At 48.1% G+C, this 21,256-nt stretch overlaps 1 protein-coding gene across 1 annotated transcript in view; it reads right to left on the minus strand.

Moving 5' to 3' along the window:
- Positions 1–804: 804 nt before the first annotated feature.
- The window catches only part of FAM117A (family with sequence similarity 117 member A), a 40,224-nt gene continuing 19,772 nt past the window's right edge, over positions 805–21,256 (minus strand). The window contains exons 2-8 of the mRNA XM_087826180.1: positions 17,606–17,775; positions 9,671–9,766; positions 8,125–8,235; positions 7,523–7,657; positions 6,218–6,419; positions 4,892–5,042; positions 805–1,938 (exon numbers count right to left, since the gene is read on the minus strand). Coding sequence (XP_087682306.1) covers positions 1,638–1,938; positions 4,892–5,042; positions 6,218–6,419; positions 7,523–7,657; positions 8,125–8,235; positions 9,671–9,766; positions 17,606–17,775 — 1,166 coding nt within the window. The 3' untranslated portion in view covers positions 805–1,637. The remainder of the gene's footprint in view (positions 1,939–4,891; positions 5,043–6,217; positions 6,420–7,522; positions 7,658–8,124; positions 8,236–9,670; positions 9,767–17,605; positions 17,776–21,256) is intronic.

Consider the following 21,256-nt stretch of genomic DNA (forward strand, 5'->3'; position numbering starts at 1 on the left):
ATAGCTGCCTCAGGAGCTTGTCTTGAGGTCTTTCAGATAGATACAACTGTAGTTATTATGGGGATTAATGTATCTTTTGTGAAAATGCTTTGTAAATTGCAAAACACCATCAGAGCCCGGCCAGGCGTGGCTCAGCTGTTGAGCATTGACCTAGGGTTGCAGGCCCGGTCCCCAGTCGGAGGCATGCAGGAGGCAGCTGATCGATGACTCTCTCATCACTGATGTTTCTCTCTCCCTCTCCCTTCCTCTCTCTGAAATCAATAAAGACATATGAAAAACAAAGCAAACACCATCAGAATGTTGGGATGGTTATTCCCATTTCCCCCAAAAGCCTCAGAGCCCTTACAGGCGTGGCACTGTATTAGCGAAGAGGCAGCAAGAGGATAAGAGCAGTTTCTCCTACTAGTCAAGGAGCATCCACAATGTCACATTGTCTTCCATCGGTCACCCTCACTTCCTCTCTGAAATCCACTCTACCTAGAGAGCTTTTCCAGACCCACTCAAGAAAGGATGACTCCCTCCACCACACCTCCACCAAGCTTGAGGACAGGGACTCTGTGTTCATCTACATCATTATGTATTAAGTAAAGGCTCCTCTTGAAGACAAGGGGAAGTGATCAATATAATACCCTCAATCTCCATCCCACTCCCCACCCCCAAATATTGCACAGAACCTCAAACTGCTGGGAATACTTATTTATTTGGTCTATTAACACCAAGATCTGCAAAAAAAAACAGACAAAAAAAACAACAAAAACAAACTTCTAAACACAGAATAAGAAAACTTGAACATTAACATTCTTCTTCAATTTTGTGAAGCTCTGCGGTACGGAAAATATACAAACTTCAAACAGCTGCAAAAATAGTGTCTTTGGGAGAAAATAGAGTTTCTACATTGATACAAGAAAAATAGGCATTTTTCTAATCCAACCCAGTCCTGGGGCAGGTGGAGGGTATACAGTCACCACTTGCCACCTGGAGGAATACCAGCTCTCCCCTTCCCCCACTACCCACCTGGGGCTGGGCAGGTTGGGCTGCTGCTTAAGACAATCTTAGTCAGGATGAAAGCGAGATGAAAATGCCACTTGGGAAAACGCTAGGGTCCCCTTTCTGCCAGCAGCTGGATTGGTCAAGTGTTATGGCCCTTTAGGGCTGCTTTGGTCAGCTCCTATAATGAGAGGGAAGCATGGGGATAGAGGCTGAGAGAATGGGGGTATCTATCTTCCGGTCTCCTCTTCTGTCTGTAGAAAGGGAAGAAAATCTGTCATGTCCCCTCTCCGCTGATCATGGTCAGCTTGCTCCATGACAAAGACAAGGGCCCCATATACAGTCCTTTGGACTCACACCCAGGGGTGAGGGACCCAAGACCTTCTGGGTGAGTTTTCCACCAAGTGAGAAAGGTGGCAAGAACACAGGTGTGACTTGTAAGCTGCCCAGCTGCTAGTGGAGAAGGCAGGTCCCTTTGCACTCAGAGGGAACTGCGTCCATCAGAAAGAGGACCCAGGGCTTTGACACAATAAATGAAAGTGCTCGAAGGCCGAGAGGGAAGGGCTCCTTTATCTCCACCTCAGGGGAGCTAGGGAGGGGCCTGCCACCAAGGCACTGGTCTCCATGGAAAAGTGGTGGGGATGGGGCCCTCAGACCACCAGGGAGCTCTGGAAAAGCACGGGCTCTTCTGATGGTGGGGTGTGCTGCCACGGCTCGAATGGCAGCGAGGAGGCCTTGGAGGCCTCTGGATCCTTCCGAGGCGGTGGCCTGGGGCTGGCGGGAGGAAGAGGGGCCCCCGGGCTTGAGGGGCAGTTACGGAAGATGAAGCCCATGCTGGGGAAGAGGGGCTTCATCAAGCTGACGGGGCAGAAGGCCGAGCCGGTGGGGTTGAAATGGACTTTGTTCTTGTCAGGACAGGAAGTCACGAAGGCCAAGTCAGGACCTGGAGACCTGGAGGATGGAGAAACACCCAGATATACACATGTGCACACATACACAGAGCAAGTGAGCGAGAAGCCACCAGTGAAGAGATGAGGGATGTCCCAGCGTCAGGAGAGTAGAGGAGCTGGGTCTCTGTTCAAACAGGAAGGTAACTTGACCAAAAAACGAAAGGCTGCTGAGCAATAACCAGTCGTTAGGCTCCTCGGATCTTCATGTTTTAGAAGTATGGCTGAGCAACGGGAAATCTACTTTAGCTAGAAACAGGAGGGATTGAAGCTAGACAGGAAGGAGAACTTCCTGACAATGTGATTCTAGAAGAGACTAAAGTATCTTTTAACTTGGGAGATTTCATCAGTGAACACAGTTTTGGGGGGCAGACCCCTTGCCTGAAAGCAAAGGTCCAGGCAAGTGACTTTCTAAGACTTTTTCCAGTCCAAAGCAGGGTTTCTCGGCCTCAGCACTATTGGCATTTTGGGCTGGATAATTCCTGGTTGTGGGGGCTGTCCTGTGCATTTTAAGATGCTCACTGGCATCCCTGGCCCCTACCTACTAAGTTCCAGTGGCACCTGACCTACTTCTCCCCAAGCTGTGACAACCAAAAATGTTTCCTGACATTGTCAAATGTCCCATGGGGGTAAAAACTGTCCCCTATTGAAATCTAATGGCCTAAAGAATCTTATTCTTGAGCACATTGGGAAGGTATAATTTCCAAAATCCTTGCTGGGAGGGAAGGATAGCAACCATTGTGAGAAAGACATTCAGACCTTATCAGGAGCTCTAGGTTCTAGCTCACCATGTGGTCTTGGCCTGATCTGTCTCACCTGTAACGAGGAAAGAAACATCCCTACCCTTCTGATCATGCAGGGGAAATGGAAGGGTAAAAAAGGAGGTTAGGTAGGAGAGTTCTAGAATAAGGAATCCTTGTGATTAAAAAAAAAAAGTATAACCATGTTTCAAGGTTCAAACAGCCGGAGAAGCTGCTGGTTGTGAGGAAGACAAATGTGTCTGAAGATGGGGAAGCTCTGTTGCCAATGCTTTCCATCGACTATCTTTCTCTTGAAGTATAATATGTATACAGAAAAAGGCACTCAGTGTATAGCTTGATAAGTTGGTTACCATTTTAATTGTAGATTCTAAGAATTTCAAACCCAGGAAGAAGGGTGAGGTATGAGCCCAGCTGGCATGGCTCAGCGGTCAAGCATCAACATAGGATCTAGGAGATTGAGGTTTGATTCCTGATCAGGGCACATGCCCGGATTGCGGGCTTAATCCCCAGCAAGGGGCATGTAGGAGACAGCTGATCAATGACTCTCATGTTTCTATCTCTCTCTCTCCCTCTCTCTGAAATCAATAAAGATATATTTTTAAAAAATAAAATAAAAAGTGAGGCATGAGGAAGAAGGCAGAGGCTGGCACAGAGTAAGAGGTGGAAAGATGTGGGGTCCCAAAGGACTCCACAGTAGCAAGGTGTCACCTGACCTAGCAGGGTTTAAAAGCTTGCTTCATGGAGGAGTCGGGAATGGGCAGGAGAGGGAATGCTCTCGGTGTGCGCAGGCACACGTGAGGAAGTTGACCCCGAGACCAAGCAGTGTTTGAGGGACATGAGGGCAATGAGCATGCTCCTGAACAGCTGATTCCCTCCCTGGGAAATCCAGGCCATCTCACGCATTCAGAGGCTAGGAAGGGAAACGTGGCAAAAGAACCACTAACTTCCCAATAGGAAAGTTCAGCAATGAAGAGACCACAATGAGGTGAGAATTTCCATCCCCGGATATCTTAGAAAGTAAGTGACAGATTAGCACCTCTCTAAAAGGGTTGACACAGGGGTAGGAATCTAGATGAGATGACTTTAAGACCTCTTCCAGCACTGTTTACAAAAGAATCAAGGCAAGCAACTGCCTAATTTCCACAAGTAATTTGAAGTTGTAATTACTCAGCTATAACGTGGACTGGGGAAGGGCACTATTACACAATCTGGCCTCTTCCCTCCACATCACCCCAGAGGACCCAGGGCTCTGGAGAGATACCAGGCAACAATGATGATGCGAGAAGCACCTCAGTGGCTATGATTTTTCTCCTTAATTCCTACTCTGGGTAATATATGTACCTCCTGCTACTACCATGGGCTGTCCTCTCCCTTACCTGAGATACAAATGGAGCCCTCAAGGTCACAAACACTATCCCAGCTAGATGTCCACTCACACTCCATGACTAAACTTCCTGACTGCCATGGACACCAAAACTTCCATGGTGAATCTGCCTTGATGAATATTAAAGCTGGCTGGGGTGAGGGGGAGAATAAAATGAACTCTTAGGGTGCCTATCAAGGGGTGCTGGCTGTGTGGCTACATGGAAAGGTCAGCTCTCAATGCTCTCTGCTAATGGAAGAATGGCTTCTGAATTGTCCAATCAGGTTTGGGAATATTCCATAGTCATTACTTGCAAGGACTGGAAATTTCTATCTGGACATTCATGCCACTTGAACTTCTGTAGCTAAAGGGTGAAGACTTGACTCAGAAGCAATGAGAAAGCTATTTAGGATCTCCTGCCCCTCCAGTGGGGGGAGAGATAATTTTCATCTCTGCCTGAAGGGAACTACTAATATATTCTCTCTCTCTGATTATGGTCTAGCAAATTCTCGCACTTTTCCCAGGGATGGAAAAAAATAGAAGAAACAAAGGGTTTAGGTTTCAGAGCTCTTTCCTTTCCAGTTCCTGCTGCGCTTGTGGCTGACATGTGGGCAGAGAGCAGGTTTCTATGGAGATCATGATAAGCAAAGATTTAGTGCTTAGAGTAGGTAATGTCAACAAGTTTGATCATGGAAAATCTGCAGTACTAATAATCTGAAGTTGACCGCACCTTTACGATGAGCGAGAGTCCAAGATGGAAGGAGGGCCTGTCAGGTGGGACAACACAGGGCAGCTCACCCCCACATCCCTGTCCCTCCCTCCAAAGTACTTACGTGGCCTCTTCAAACACACGCACTCTCTCACAGCCTTCCGGGGGCTCCCGTTTGAAGACGTAGCTGTGATTGGGCCGAGGGGAGGAGGCAAACGCAAGGACAGGAGATGGGCTGCCGTCTTCAAGGAAGGCTGAGTGGCCTGGAGGGGAGGCTGCAAACAGAGCAAGGCTGAGTCCAGTGGAGCTGAAGGAAGGATCTCCACCATCCTCAGCTTAGGCCCTGGTGTAAAGGGAAGAGGCTGGAAAACACAGTATGGTGGGGGGCAGGGGTCATGCTAATCCAGGTTGTTTATGTATACTCTACTCTAAAAGATCTTTGAGGCAGCTTACAAAAATACATATCCTGTTATACAGGATAAAAAAATACAGTTGAATTGATGGAAAAATCAGGCCTAATACCAATTCTATATTCCTAGGAGATAAACAGTGATTGGAAGTCCAAATCTTGAACTTAAAGGAATCCCAATTTCATCTCTCTCTGCCTTCTTCCAAGACTGCACCGCCCTGCCTGCCAACATACCACAGCTTCTTCCTTTCCACAGCCTTGAAAATCTATCCCTTCTTCCAGGAAGAGCTCTTGTACTGACTCAGAGAAGCAATCTTTACTCAACCCCACTCGTGGGATAAAATTCCTCTTGCTTTCCACACAGTGAATGTACTTTGCCTAGGTTACAAATATTGACTTTTATCTGTATTTATCTCACATTTATTCCTATTACTCTATGCTCTGTTTACCGCTGTGTATTGTTAGATCCTGCCCTTGACCAGCCTACCTCATGGGGTTGCTGTGAGAATCAAATTAGGCGATGCGGACAACAGTGTTTTATAATGTCAGGATTATTACTATTGGGAGGAAGGACTCATATCTTATACTGTTTGTGATACAGCCAGGGTACAGCAGAAGGTAGAGATTTGGAGTCAGAAAGCTTGGGTTTCCATCTGGGTCAAACAAGGTGACCATGGGCACATTCTCTTATTTTATGTTATTGACAACCACCTATTGCTGGTAATAGGTACAGTGGACGCCTGAACAGACTCAAGGGCTTTCCACCAAATATGGGGATGGGAGAGAGTGCTTCTTTGGGTTCCAGAGAGGATTAAATAAAAGTATTGGTGCAGGGACTTGATGTAAACTACAAATAGGAATCAATATCAAGGACCATTGTTATTACTGATATAATATATGGAATAAAGATGACTCACAAAGATATTCCAGTTGCATGGTAAATAAAAATGCCAGGCCTGAAATGGATTAGAGGCAGAAAGGGGAGTGGAGACGCCCCTGCACCCCCGAGTGGGCCCTGCTGCCTCAGCCTCCTCAGCTTACCTTTATCGTTGGGGATGGATGCCAGCTCCTCAACTGCACCCCGATGTTCCTCACGGCTGGTCTGGCCAGAAGGCTGGGGGGATGCCAGAGGCATGGAGGGAGAGCTGGAGAGGTTGCCAGGCTCCAGGAGGAGGAGGGGGTGATCACAGCTGCTATTCTGGGGGGGAGCTGGGGCACGGTGCCCATCAGGGATATCAAGGATCTGCCAGGAAAAGGGTGGGTGATGACTCTCAGGCCTGTAGAGCTTCGGGGAACCTCAGGGTACTCCCTTGTTCTCATCCTCTATTCATAACACACAGTGACAATGGGACACCATTTCCTCAAGTCACTGACTTCCCAACCCCTCCACCCCAATCTCAGGGAAAACCCCTCCTAGTTCTCCCCTAGCACTTCGTTCTTTCCCTCGTAGCACTTGCAGCCCAATTTATAATTACATATTTATTTGATTTCTCAATGTGTCACCCCCACCAGGCTTTAATAAGCCTCACAAGGGCAGGGACCTTCTGTGGGCCAGCGACCAGGGCACTGTAACTGCTGTAGGCCACTGTAGGACAAGTATGCAGAACATCACTGTGTACTAAATACCCCTCCCCCCTCTCACATTCAGTGGCACCTATACCCACAGCTAACCAAATTGTGCACATGTGTTTGGGTGGGTAGAAAATCCTACATATATGCAAATTTAAAATCAACTAGCAAGTAAATCGTAAACTGAGGGGTGTGCCCACTAGAATAATATTAATACTGCCCAACTGGCATTCCCCGATTGTACTGTGTCAATACAAAAACATGCTGGAGACTACAAATCATTCTGCCTGGGAGTGGGGCAGGGAAGAAGGCCGCATGCGGGCACTGGGCATGAAGGATGAATGTGTGTCACCAGGTAGAGATGGGGGAAAGGGAAGTGATAACACAGGCAACAGGGTGGCTTCCACTGAGCATAGGGGTGACGGTAGCGGTGCCAAGTATGTGGAAAGTGAGCAGGGGCTTTGGCTGAAGGACGATGTCTCGCTCATTCCTCCCTTCTGGGAACCTCCTCTCTGCCAACCTCGGCTCCTTCTCTGTCGACCCACCACCACAAAGCCTTCCCCAGTTACACCTAGCCAGCTCTGCTGTCCCTGTAGTTAAGTCCATTTGAGTCTAATAAATTCAATTAATTTTCCTTCTGCAGGCCGGTGTTTGTATGGTACTCTGTTGCTGTAGCCATAGCCTGTGAGCCCCAGAGAGCAAGAGTCCCAGCCCCCCCAAGTCCAGGCTCAGCAAGACTCTGCCTGTCAGTGTATCCAGGGCACGGGCCCCACTCACCCGCAGCAGCTCCTCTTCACCCTGCTCCTTCACGAACACCTCCTCCAGCTCTTGGTTGAGCCCCTCCAGGCTCCGGTGCAGGCAGGGGCTGAGTCGAAGGACAGGAGACCCTGAGGGGAAGCTGGGAGGGGATGCCTGAGGAGGAAGCAGATGAAGCACTCGCTGAAACCCACCAAGCCCCGACAGACGTCAGCTCTGACTGGGGGGTAATGGTCATGTTTACACAGCAAAACCACATAAGGACGATTTGGGGACAGTTACTAGTTGCAATAGGTCCAGTCATTGGGGGTTTTTCTAGAAGTTAGAGCTTTGAGAGGTCTGGAGTACGTTTGTAAAGGAGGTAGGAGCATCACGGCCTCAATTGTATAGGGGATGAGGGTGGAGGAGAGAGAAATTCACAACAGTAGGAAGGTCATCCAATGTCATTTACCAGGCCCAAGTTTGCACTAAAGCTTCGCCTGGGCACCCACGTGGCCACAGGGCATGCGGTGTGGGAGGGCTCACGTGCTGTTCAACCTGAGATGTTCTGCCCACGTGGGGGGGTGCAGAGGGAGGGTGCCATGGAGGAGAACAAAGGGGAGAGGGCTGGGGTGGGGACATACCCTCAGTGTTCCCCGCACAGCATGGTCCCCTTGGAGTGGAGAGCCCCGCTCCTTCTCTTTCCCACTGCGGCTCAGCTTTGTCCTCTGCAGTTGTTGCTTCAACTTGGTAATCTGGTGGCCCAGAGAGAGGGAGAGGGTGGCAGGTGAAGCAAAGCAGAAGTGCCCTGGGTCCTTCCTCCCAGGCATGGCTCCCCCCAGATGCCCACGAGGGACATGGCAGTTGATCTTCCATCTCAAACTACCTCAGTGGTGTTCAAAACTGTGATGACAGGTTCATCAGGCAAGCGGGGTACCTTATCAACTAGATGACTTGATTTTTTTAATTACCATGTATTCCACAGATGGATCAGTTACCAAAAAATTTTAAAATACACAACACTGAAACCATTTTTGTCTTTCACAGATTCTGAAGGCACAGAATACTACTCTATTAATAGAAATGGCAAATGATGTTTTTGAATCCACTTTCCAAAGTACACTCACAGTCATCTCAAAGGGCCCGGGCCCAGGAAGGATGGAAGGATTTCCCCCCATTTTAAAGCAGATTGCACTGAGCAAGGAGCATGTTCTCCAGAGGGAATATCAGATTTTGTCCCAACTTCCATTTCCTGTAACAATTATGGATTATCATCAACAATTTTGAGTATTATCCCTGTTACATTTGGGATTCTGGACCTACTTGCCTCGGCTGGCAAACGCTCAGGAGAAGCCGAGCTATTTAAATATGGGCCTAAATTAAATGGAATTGGGAGGGGTAGATCATGCAATATATGACTACTGACAAAAAGAAAGTGCTTTTAGACTTGCTATTGGGGATCATTCGACCATGGCTCCAAGCTTAGTGTAAATAACTTGCTAACTCTGATAATTACAAACTTTAAATACTCTGTATTTTCCACTAGCCTTAAACACTTCATATTTTTTCTCTGTTCTTGCAACCAAGAAGGCAGAAGTAAGTCCCCCGGAAAGGAGTCAAGGGTGACTCCTAGCAAGCTGGGCCATCAGGGGCTGCCCCACGGCATGGCAGACAGAACTGGTTTGGGAGCCTTGGAATTCCAGTCTGTGGCTTTCTCTACTCACCCTCGATGACTGGAACCCTCTTGAGAGAAAAGGCGGGCCAGGAAAAAGTGCTTGGGAATACTAACTATTGGTTTCTTCTTTTAAAACTAAGGCCGGAGGAATAGCTAAGTAGGACATGGAGCTGGGGCTTTTTAGTTTCTAAGAAGTCACTCCCTATCTTCCTCCAGCCTCTAAACCACTTATTTGGATCCAACCTCAAAGTAAAGTGAGAACAATGGTGGTTGCCACCCTGCGCTTGGCTGCTGTAGTCACCGGCCAAGCCCCTGCTGGCAGGAGGGTCTTGGCTCCAAAGGCCTGGCCACCAGGAGGCTGAGAGGCAGGTGCGAAGGAGTCATCTCATTAGGAAAAGACTAGGTAGAGGCAAGTGAGAATGGAAGTGTGAGTCCACTTTGGAGCAGGTGCATCCACGGTGCTGGGGTAGACAAGAGGCAGCTGCTGTGGTCAGGAAGTCAAAGAAGACAGTTACCTCTTTGCGGTGGTCTGTGCTGCCCCAGGACGCTGAGCGCTTGTGTGTACAGGAGCTGGCCCGCTCTCCTTCAAGCTCTTGCCAGGACAGGGGGGTCTGCAGGGAGAAGAACCCAGTGAGACAGCACAGCTTCTCAGGCAGGCTCAGGGGAAGCAGACACAGTCTCCTGGACAGAGGCAGCGGGTCTTTAAAGTCTTCTCTCATCTGCTCATCAACGTCCTCAACACTATCGGCCTCTTACTCTTTCAGACTTCTCCACCTGACTTCCTCTTTCCCCATCACCTTCCTCCAGGAAACCTTCCATGATGAGCCAGTAAGGCCAACCTGCTGTCTACTCTCTTATGATTTTACACATGGATGACAGGCCCAGCTGTCAGATGCTCCCCAACAGTGAGCACAAGCATTTCCCTCCCTATCCCCACCAGCTCCAAAGAGCGCGGGCTCAGAGACCCACTGGCATCCTTGATTCTCGTGCCCTCTGTGTGCCCAGCTCAGGCCCAGGTTCCCGGGAACCTAATGAAAACAAGTTATTAGATAGGAATCATTAATTGGTAAAGCAGAAAAAAGGCCAACAGAGATCCCCCTCCCTCCATCCCCGACTGAAGCAAGAGACGGCTGTGCAGTGTGGTGCCTCAAGCTGGTTCTGTGAATTCCCCCTGTACACAGAGTGCTAGGAGCCCTCCTGAATATGCAGGGGAGGGGACATTTTCAGAAAGGAGGGAGCCAGGATTCTGAACTCAGCTCTGACTCCTGACCTCTCTTTGCTTTATCACAGCTCCTTCTCCTGGGCCCTGCTCTGCCCCTCGTGAGAACAGGGTTGTCAGTCTGCTGGCTTCCCTCCCACAGAAGACAGAGTTGGCCCAAGAGGGAGGCAGGGGGAGTGTGTAGACCCACTTCCTGAGCCCCCACCCAAGGGAGGAAGCTGTTGGCTCTAAGCAGGAGGCAGGAGGACAAGATCCCTCCCCACTACCAACATCTCTATTTCCATTCCAAGGGAGGGGCCCAAGGGGGAATGCGCCAGTGGAACCAGTTCCTCTCTAAGTTCTTTGCATAAGCTGCCAAAACCATGAGGGCCTGGGAACCGTCTCCTACAACAGATCTGCTGACCTCCCTGGAGAGGTTGCAGCAAACAGAAAGGGGGAGGAAAAGAGAGAAAAACCCAACAACTCAACACCCAACAGCTGCTAAGAAGAGCTCGTCAGGGGCAGTCTGAGCAGGACTGTGGGAGCAGTCCGCCCTGTGTGACAGCTGCAGTGGGAGGGGCCGCTTGGGGCTGAGGCTCCTTGGCTCTTCCTTCTCCCAGCTGCCCACCCATCAGGGCCTTTGCTGGGCTGTGCGACACAGCTAGGGTGAGGCAACTGCCCTACTTTCCTTCCCTGAGGCTAGTACCACAGGGAGACTATCAGAGATCCATTCCCCCACAATCCCCTCCTTTAGGAAAAAGGCAGGCAGCACATCCTTCTGGCCCATGCCCCAAAGCCCTTGAGGTGAAGCTGGCTGACAGTCTATAGAAACCAAGCAGCTGTCTACTTCCAAATGCCTACATCTCTCTAAACCAGAGCTGGCAGACAGAACCTCAGAAAAGGCTGCTGCATAGACTGAAAAGTGAGGAGGAAATCCACGTCTCTCAGCCCCCTCAGCCCAGTGGATACATGAACGCTCCTCCTTCCAGGGCTCCAAAGCCAACCCCATAGATGACTAGCTCGCCTAATCAAAGTGCTGAGTCCCACGCTAGCCTGTTGCCCCTGGAAAGGTGGCAGAGGCTATGGAGGAGGGATGACAAAGGCTAAGGTGATGAGTCCATTTCCTTTCCTCCAGGAAGATAACTATACTCACAGGTGGGTGGTGAGAGGTAAAAACAGCCACATTCAGGCTGTCACCAGTTCCCCTAACATCTCTGGCAAACTCTTCAACTGCCTTCTTTCTTCTGAGATATGTGAGGGGGTGGAAGACGAAATGTAGGCTCGTGCTGGAGTTTAGAAAGGATGTGAAAATTCATGGCAGGGAGAATCATCTCTCTCAATCCATTTTACACCCTGCTGTCTGCTCTGCATCGTCTTCCATCAACCACTGCTTACTCTGTGTAAACTGTGCTACCAAGGCCATCGCTTTGTCTCAATACTTGGCCCTGGCTGTAGATATTGTAGTGTCACCCTCCTTCCCATGGGCTCTTCTCTCATATTTGACTCTCTGTCCTAACCAAGCAAACTCAGCTCCTTTTTGTTATTCGTACATTCAACAAATAGCTACTGAATGCAAACTGTGTGTCAGGTAGTACTCCAGGTGCTGGGGACACCATGATGCACAAAGCAACAAAAATCCTCACCCTCTTTGAGTTTACATTCTAGCTGGGGACATTCTAGCTCTTCGAGTTTCAACAATGATAAGTACTAAAGAGAAAAGTATACCCAAAAAAGGGGTTGGGAATGCTGGGGTGGGGGTGGGGGTGGGGGTGTGTTGGGGGGACAGACATGATTCTAAATGTCCAGAGGTCTTCAATGAGAAGGTAATGTCTGAAGAAAAATATGAAGGAGATGAGGGAGCAAGCCACGTAAGAATGATCCAGACAGAGGGAACAGCAAGTGCAAAGGCCCTGAGGCAGGAGCGAGCCCAGTGTGTTTAAGAATGAGGAGGAGGTCAGTGTGGCTAGAGCAGAGGAGGTCAGGGGCATGGCAGTAGAAATGAGGTCAGCAGGTGTGTCAGATTGAAAAATGGTCTCCCAAAGTATCACTGGAACCCGTAAACATTACCTTAGGTGGTAAGATTATTTTGGGTTATCTGGGTGGGCCTTAAATACCATTACAAATGTTCATATGAGAGAGGAAAAGAGAGAGACAGCAGGAGGTTAGACACACAGAGAAGAAAAGGCGATGTGCCCATGGAGGCAGAAATTAGAGTGATGTGGCCACAAGCCAAAGAATGCTGGCAGCCACCAGAAGCTGGAAGATGCAAAGAACGGATCTCCCAGAGAGGCTCTGGAGAAAGTGTAGCTCTGCCAACACCTTGATCTTGGCCCAGTGAAATGGAATTTGGACTTCTGGCATCCGGAACTGTGAGAGAATAAATTTTTGTTGTTTTAAATCACTAAGTTTAAGGTGATTTGTTACAGCAGCTTTGGGTACCTAATACACTAAGTTATGCTATGTTTGAAGCTGTTTACATGCTGACCTTCAGTGTTCTTAAGGCAGGCATGGGCATAAGTGTGGTCTTCGGTGCCTCCAACTGAACTGGGAGCACCAAGAGTGGGGACAATGCCCTGCCCCTTATTTTCAGTGCCCCTGGGTAGACAGGCCCTTCTTCCTCTAGGTCTCACCACAGAGGTCTGGGCCAATGTCTCCTTGGAGCACAGAGGAGTCACAGCTATTGAAGGCTTCGCCCCTGTTGTGCCTTCAAAGAGTCACCCTTTATGGCACAACAGGGGCCAAGCCATGCTGCATGACAGCACTGTAAGTAGTCATTCCAGATGATCCTTTAGAAGCAGAGTAGAGCTTGAGCTCAGCAGGCCAAAGTCATGTTTGTCAAAGGGACTCATGCAATGGAACAGATCTGTTTGAAGGCCCTGGCCAGTGGGGAACAGCTGAAGGAAAAGCAGGGCTATTTACTAGCCATGAGCGGCATCAGCCAACTGTGCAGATGATGCTCGGATTATGCAAAACTGAATGTGGGTTGGACCAAGGAAGCCTTGCCTGGGGTTCTGGGATCCCAGAGCAACATGTGGAAGGATAACTGGGCATGGGGACGGGGGAGAGATTTCCAAAGAGCAGCCTGATAGGACAAGGCAGGGGCCAGATGGAACTGAAAATCTCCCAACTACAGCCTGTTTCTCTGCCCCTAACCCAACTAAGTTTCTACCTGGATTCTGAGACAGGAAAAGTCTAGTCGTGTTGTCTCCTGTGATGTTGGCAGAGCCCAGCTGGGCCCTGGGAACATAACCCAGCATGCCTGTGCAAAGGCACAGGGCAGCATGGTGCCTGGCATGGTACAGATGGTCAGTAACTATGTGGTGAAATGAAACCCAGCAGGGAATCAGCTCCCCGGGACTCTGGCCAGAAAAGGACAGGAAAGACTCTGAGGGAGGTCTGCCGGCCAACTCTGAGAACTCTGGCTGCAGGTGGCCAAGACCACCATCTCTGGCCCTACAGTGACTAGGCAACCCTCACATTTTCCATCGTGAACGATTTTCAAACACTCTGTGCTGTTGTCACACCATATGCTGAACAACTGGTCCTGCTCAGCAGTTTGGAAAATAGGCGCTGTGCCCAGGCCCCCACACCCACAAAGGAAGACCCATGATGGGCAAACTGAATTGTGTGTCATCACTAAATGCAGAGGCACTGGCTTGGGAAAAGGAGGAAGACGCTACACACGTAGGACAAGTCACAGAAAGGGAAGTCTTCCCCAAAAAAGCACGTCACTCCTGCCTCCAGCCTGCAAGCCACTCCATGAGGTTTGTCAAGGACTTAAGCTATTTTTTTTCCCAAAGGGTAAGTCAGGCCTAAAGAAAAAAGTCTGTCACAGAGGCTTCCCCACCCCACCTGGAGCAGGCAGAGGATGTGGGGCTGGGGATGAATAGAAGAGGGGCAGAGGGCGGGGCAGAGGCACGGCAGGTACCCAGGGTCCCATCTGTCTGCAGGATGAGAACACCAGTAGGGGAACTTTGCTCAAACAGTTGTGCCAGCTGTGGTGAGACCACTTCCTCCCTCCAGAAGGGTGCAAGAAGACAAATGCTTTGCACAGCAAGAGGAGAGAGGGGTGACCGCAACTGGCATGTGGTGCCATCACCGCCCTGGCACCAGCCCAGTCGCTAGGACAGGCTAACCCAAAGCACTTGGCGTCCAGTTCTGGTTTACCAGCTGACCGGAAGAGTAGTCCACACAGGGGAAAACATATTCAGATTGATCTGGAGAATCCTGACAAAGGCCTCCAGGTGATGGTGACTCTACACAGAGGCCCTCCTCATCCTCCCTGGCTGGCCACTCTGTGTCCAGCTCCTGCTGCATCTGAGCTCTTCCTTGTACTAACCAGGCTGGTCTCTGGGACACCTGGTCATCCCTCTCCCATTGCTCGTCCTGCCTCAGAACATGCAGCAGCTCCAAAGCACTCCTTCCCCAATTACCACATTCAGACCTCCTCTCCTTCCTAGAACAACCAACTTCCCAAATGAGATCCATCCACCTCTCTTCTTCCCCTGCCCCAAATATTTGGGTAACTCAGCTCTCCACATCAGACTGTAAATTGCCTGCCTAAGAGCTTAAAACACAGCTAAGCCCAGGGAGGGAATCCTGGGGCTGTTGGCAACCTGCTATATTTGAGGACGGAGAGCTTTTCACTCCATCTTTTGCCTGAGGATGCAGCATGCCTATCTAAATGGCAGGTGTTTTGTGCTTGCTGCCCAGGTCTGAAATTTGCCTGGAATGGGTAGGGCCCTTGCTTGCTTGCTCTAGGGGTTCAGAGAGGGGAGTTGTACAATGGCTCCCTGCCTTCACTACAAGGCAGGCCCCAGGAATGCCAGGGCTCCAAACAAATACTCTGGCTACAGGCTCTGGAGTGGGGGACAGTGAGAGGTGCAGGGGGGAAGCAAAGAGCATAGAAGAGAAGGCCAGCCAGAACAGTGGATGTACTATACTGGTGTGGCTGGAAGAGAAAGGGCAGAAGGTGAGGTAGGGGTGGGAAGAGGCCCCACTGCGCTCAGAAGAATTAGGCTAAGATAGGGCATCAATCTATTTATTTTTAACAATTTAAAAGCTCTCAAGGACTTTGGTAGATCACACATCCCTACCCTTCCCCACACTCCCTAGTATCTCCCCAATAAAAACTCTCCCTCATCTTCAGTCTGTTCTGGGGGATATCCAGTAAGGGAGATGCCAGGAGAGCCTCAGGTCGTCATGGTGTAATATCAGTGTGGAAGAAGGTAGCTTGTGCCAGGCCAGGGGACTCAAGCAGGAATTTGAATGGTGCCCAAAACCTAGAAGCAGAAAATTCCCAGAAGGCCAGGAATGAAAGATGGGCAGAGTACATACTTTGGTTTGGACCTCTACATTGATCAGAATTCTCCCACCTCCTGACTGCAGCCACAATATTGACAGGTTGCTAAGAGTTCCTCGAGGGCTGGAGCCCATCCCGGGGAAAGAGGAAAGCTGCACAGCTCGGCCTTGCCAGACCCATGGAGGCGCATCGCTGACCTCTGTCTTGCCGTGGCAAGAAGCCCAGACTTGTTATATAAAAGATCTGGCCTGCAGCTGGAGCCTGAGCAGCAACACACAGCCTAGAGCCCATGCCTCTAAATCTGGCCAGGGAACATCTGAGGCCAACCCTGCCCTGAGTTGACAAAGAGAATGCTATGTGAGGAGTGGGATGGAGGCTTCCTAGAAGGCTGACAGCCGGAAATGACAGCGACAGGCTACCTGGCAGCCTGCTGCCCGACAAAGAGGGATGCAATCATGAGCTTACACATGTGAAACAATCTCAAGTCTCCTCCTCCAGGAAGCCCTCCTTGACTACATACATTATTTGGGCCAAACACTCCTCTCAAAAGAGAAGGGGCGGGGGGAGTGCTCCAGGCCTATGAAGGGGAAGAATATCATACTTGCCCTTTTCCAAGGGTACGGGGAACAACAGTGCCCAGGGCTCCCAGGAAGTAGACCTGCTCTGTCTGCTACCTGGAGTGTGTTTTCCCTTCACATTCTGTTCATAGATCTAAAGAGGGCCATTGGTTTCAACTGTGGTAAATTCCTGTAGGGTCAAGGTAGGGTATTCCCATGAGAATTCCCCTCCTCTAAAGTGTGCCAGGCATTTGGCCCCACTCATCCCTTGGCTGGCTGTTCACTGGCCTTCATGGAACTGGCATCCAGGCTCGCAGAGGCCAAACCTTCTCATTTCCTTATTCACTGCAACATGCCAAGAACGGCACTGGGCACTCAGACTTTCACTAAAAACATTGGAAAATGGATCTCGTTAAAATAAATAAAAGGAAGGGACTGATGTGATGTGCTCAGATGAGGAGGTAGGGTGAAGTGAGCACACAAAACACTCTCACATTTGGCCATCACCCCACCTACAGGCAGGCAGAGTGGGCAAAGGAAGAGCCAACTTGCCCAGTGTCCCCCAGGACGTTGCTTTGCCTCTGAGCCCATATCTTTCTTCCCGAGGACAACTCATTTGTTCTGAAGTTGAACAGAAGTGGGTTTAAACTGCATCAAAAAGGGAGAAGATTTGACTCTTAACAACGCAACTGCTAAGACTGTTGAAGTCCTGACTCAGATGAAGAAGGACCTTCGTGTAGTTTCACAGATGATTTCTTGCTCAGGCTAACACCACCTTATTCAAACACTAACAAATGGACTCGCTGATCCATGGCCATTCCTTCCAAGCTTACGATTCTTACCAAAAAGACTGTGGTGGAGAAGATGAGGGGACCTGGGCTCCATAGGGCTCTAGTGGGTCCACTGAGGTCCCAGACTGGGCTGCTGGCTAGGGATGAATTCTCCATTCCCTGAGAGCCCTCCCCTCCTATCGCTCCAGTGGGGTCTATCCTGGCTCAGCACACTTTTTGGCCACCTCCTCCAGCTGTCTGGGGAACGTGAACACAACTGAACGTCAGCCCCAGTTTAATTTTAGCAAGGTAAATCTCATTTTTTAAAACCTAGAATAAATTCCAAAATCAACTCTTGCTTACCCACATATGGATACTCAAGTCAAACTGAAAAAACCAGATTGACTTCTCTCCCACCAGTCAGAAGGAATACAAACTCATTTTTGTGTAAGTTTACAAAGAAAACTGAGCTGGTAAACATTAGATGATAAAAAGCCACATGGTGAAAATGTACGGCCAAAACCCAGGATAATTTCAAGGACTAAGAGTTGGTACGTAGACCAAAGCCCCCTTCCCCCTTCCCCCATCCTCATATCCCTTATCTAGTTAGGAGAGAGTATTACCTGAGTGGCCTTGTCATTGGTACAGCAGGTGAAGGCCCCATCAGCATCTCGTGGCCACTGGCCCAGAAGGTACGAGCTGAGGATGGTGTCCAGGGAGAATGTACGTCGGACCTGGGGTGGCTGAGGTCTACACACTGGCTTTTCTGGGGCCACCGAACACGGGACGCTGGCTGCAAGAGAGCACAGCACACCCCTTGACATCAGCATGGTGGAAAGAGGCATGTAAATCAACCTTCTCTCTTCTCGGAAGCCTTACCTAACTACCACCTCTTCACCTGCATCCACCCCCTCCTAAAGGAATTTGAAGCTGCCCATAAAAGCACATATAGTCTGCGGAGAGCTCGCCTGACTTAACCAGCTGGCTGTTATCATTGGAAACAATTGACACTATTTTACTTTGGACTGGGGTGACTTTATATACATGTCCTCCATCTTTTTCCTGTTCCTAATAGACTATGAACTGTGAACTCTGAGGCCTCCATACTGAGTTTTCTGAGAGCAGGACTGTTTCTCATCGTTAGAGAAGGAACTCTAAGTGGACAAAAACCAAATTTTCTTCCATCTTTTATCTCTTGCCCTTCTCCCTCCCTCCAGCACTTATTGCAGGGCTCCTAAGCACTGCACAAATTCAACCAACTAACTGAAGGACTCTTTATACTTCCCTCAGAGTTGGTTAGCCCCAGGGAACCTAGGTGCCTGGGACAACAAGAATGATATAATAACAACTTTCAACTATCCAGGCTGAAGAGTCAGCTTAGGGAAATACCCAAGTCTTTTGGTTCTCTCCTCTATCTCAGACTTCTGGCTAAATGAGACAAAAATATAGCAATCATAAATGAATTCACTTTATTTTTACCTGGGCTAAAGCTTTTTGGGAGAAGGTAAAAGTTGAGACTGTTGATAGCAAGTAAGGTTCTGGAATCATCTGTAAGTTTCAATCTGAGTGGACCGTGTTTTCCATGGCCACATTCAGAACACTCTACTGAATTAAGATCTATAAGGCTCTTTCCTTTAAACAGAGCAAAATGCTTTTGCATCTGTACTAATCCCTTGATAATTCGTGTGTGCATTAAGCACAGTAAAAGGAACTGAGGATTGTAGGTATAAATAAACTTGAAGAGCTTTACATTAAAAAAGACACTAACAGGTTGACAGTTCCTCAAAAAGTTAAAACATAGAATTATCATGTGATCCAGCAATTCCGCTTCTAGGTATATTTACAAAGAATTGAAAGTGGGGTCTCAAAGAGATATTTGTACACTCATGTCCATAGCAGCATTACTCACAATAAACAGAAGGTGGAAACAACCCAAGTGTTCATCGATAGATGAGTGGATAAACAAAATGTGGTATATACATGCAATGAAATATTAGTTTCAAAAAGAAATGGAATTCTGTCATATGCTACAATATGGATGAAACTCCCAACACTATGTTAAGTGAAATAAAAGACACAAAAGGGCAAATATTGTATGATTCCACTTACATGAGGTGCCTAGAATAGGCAAATTCATAGGGAGAGAGAATAGAATAGAGGTCACCAGGGACTTAGGGGGAGAAAGGATTAGGGCGTTATTGTTTAATGGGCACCGAATTTCCGCTTGAGATAATAAATATGTTCTGGAAATGGACTGTAATGATGGTTACACAACACTGTGAATGTGTTGAATACCACTGAATTGTAAAGATAAAAAATGGTTAAGTGGTAAATTTAACAATACTATCTACCTATGTTCTCCAGATCCATTTAAGTGTTTACATATTTTGACATAGTTGTATGCAATATGAAATGTACTACATTGTGTTCTAGCTTGTTCTATCCATTTCATATGCCCATTTCTGAGCATCAAAATTCACGTATTTGTCTTTTTTTTTCTTTCTTATTTGTCATTTTTAATGACTACACAATATTCCAGCAGGTAGATATAAAGTAGTTTGCTTAGCCATTCCCATATTATTGGACTCTTCAGATATCATAAATAATACAGCATGGACAACTTTTAGTCTCAGTTTTTATCTAATTCTTGGCATAGTTTAAGTCATCTCCCTTTGCAATCATGAAATATGTGCTAATTTTTAAAAAATTAAAAATGATTTGTTAATTTAAAAAGTAGTAAGTATGAATTGTATTAAAGTCAAGATTAACAAAAATATAAACAAAAGAAAAAAATCCACAACTCCAAATGCCCAGAGACAACCACTGATAATACTATGAGATAGTATACTTGTAGGCTTTGCCTTCTGCATGTCTGTTTATGCTTTAAAATAAAAGATGATATCATACTGTATATATCATTTTGCAATTTTTTTGGCCTTATATCATAAACACCTTTCCAAATCAATGTATACTGACCTATAAAACATTCCTTTAAATAATCTTAACATTACTATTGAAACTCTTCAAAGACCCTCTTTCAAAGATGGTAATCAAAGGCCACATGTTCTGGTCCCACCTACCTGTCCTTATACTTCATTCCTCTTCAAAGTCTCTATGTCCTGCACAAACTACACCACATACTGTTTCCCACCCATGTCCGGGTCCTTCTCTTCTCTGAGGTTTTGCACATGTGCCCAGGGTTGAAATCTCATCAGCCCACCAAGGCCAGCCTCCCCTTTTGTCTCCATCTGCCCCCAGGAAGGAATGTCTCAGGATTTTCTGATTTCCTCTAGCACTTTGTACCCTTCTAGTACTTACCAACCTCTCTCTTGGACCATGGTATTTGTAACTCCTAGAGAGTAAACAACCTGTGGCCAAGAACTGTCTCTAATTTATCTTTGTACCCCTCCCAGTGCCTAGAGCACAGGGCTAGTGATTGGAAGGTGCCTAAGTAATTGCCTAAAATAAAAAAACTCTTACTGTAAGGGTAAACTTGCTCTAATTATACCATGGATTCTAAGTTTGTCTGCACATCCATGCACAACCCACTCCCCAGGAGTAAAGCCCCCAGAGCTGCTTGTCTCTTTCCCCCCGAAGCTCAGAAAGGCCCAACCTCTTTCTTTCCCATCCTGCACCTTGTTGACCAGTAGTAAATAAATGACAGACTGGATTCAGTCCCAACTTCACCTCCTACACTAGGTTTTCAATCATTCAGCTTCCTATCACTCATTTTCCTATTCTGCACTTAAGGTCAAAAAGCAGCAATCAGATATTTCTGGGAGCTTCTGACCTACGTCAGCAGCCAAGTCAGACACCAAAATGCTGTTGCCCTCCTACACTGTCTTTAAAAGCCCAATGCTGAGGTGGGGGCTCTGGAAAAGCAAGTTTGCAAGATTACATGACATAGAAGCAAAGAAACAGGTGGGAAACAGATGAGCAAGAGACTGGCATAAAGGTCAGAAAGCCACAATCCTAATGGCTGTGTCATCCCTGTGTGAAGGGAAAGGGCTGTGACTCCAGGGCTGAGAAAGAAGCAATGGGAAGAAAAGATTTCTTGGAGACACTTCCCCAGTCTCCCGGCAGAAGTTGTTATCTGTGCTCCTCTGTATTTATATAGTACTCAAGATTTGCCCCATCCACAAAGTTCGCTCTGTGTGTAATCTCCTATTCTTCTACCAGCTCTCAAAGGTGCTAGGGAAAGACTGGTCAAGAAATCAAGGCACAGAGAAGCCCAGTCTCAGATTGGACTCAGTCACCCAGCAAGTCAGAGGCAG

The sequence above is a fragment of the Miniopterus natalensis genome, chromosome 17 (genome assembly GCF_054644295.1).
Source record: "Miniopterus natalensis isolate mMinNat1 chromosome 17, mMinNat1.hap1, whole genome shotgun sequence".
NCBI lineage: Eukaryota > Metazoa > Chordata > Mammalia > Chiroptera > Miniopteridae > Miniopterus > Miniopterus natalensis.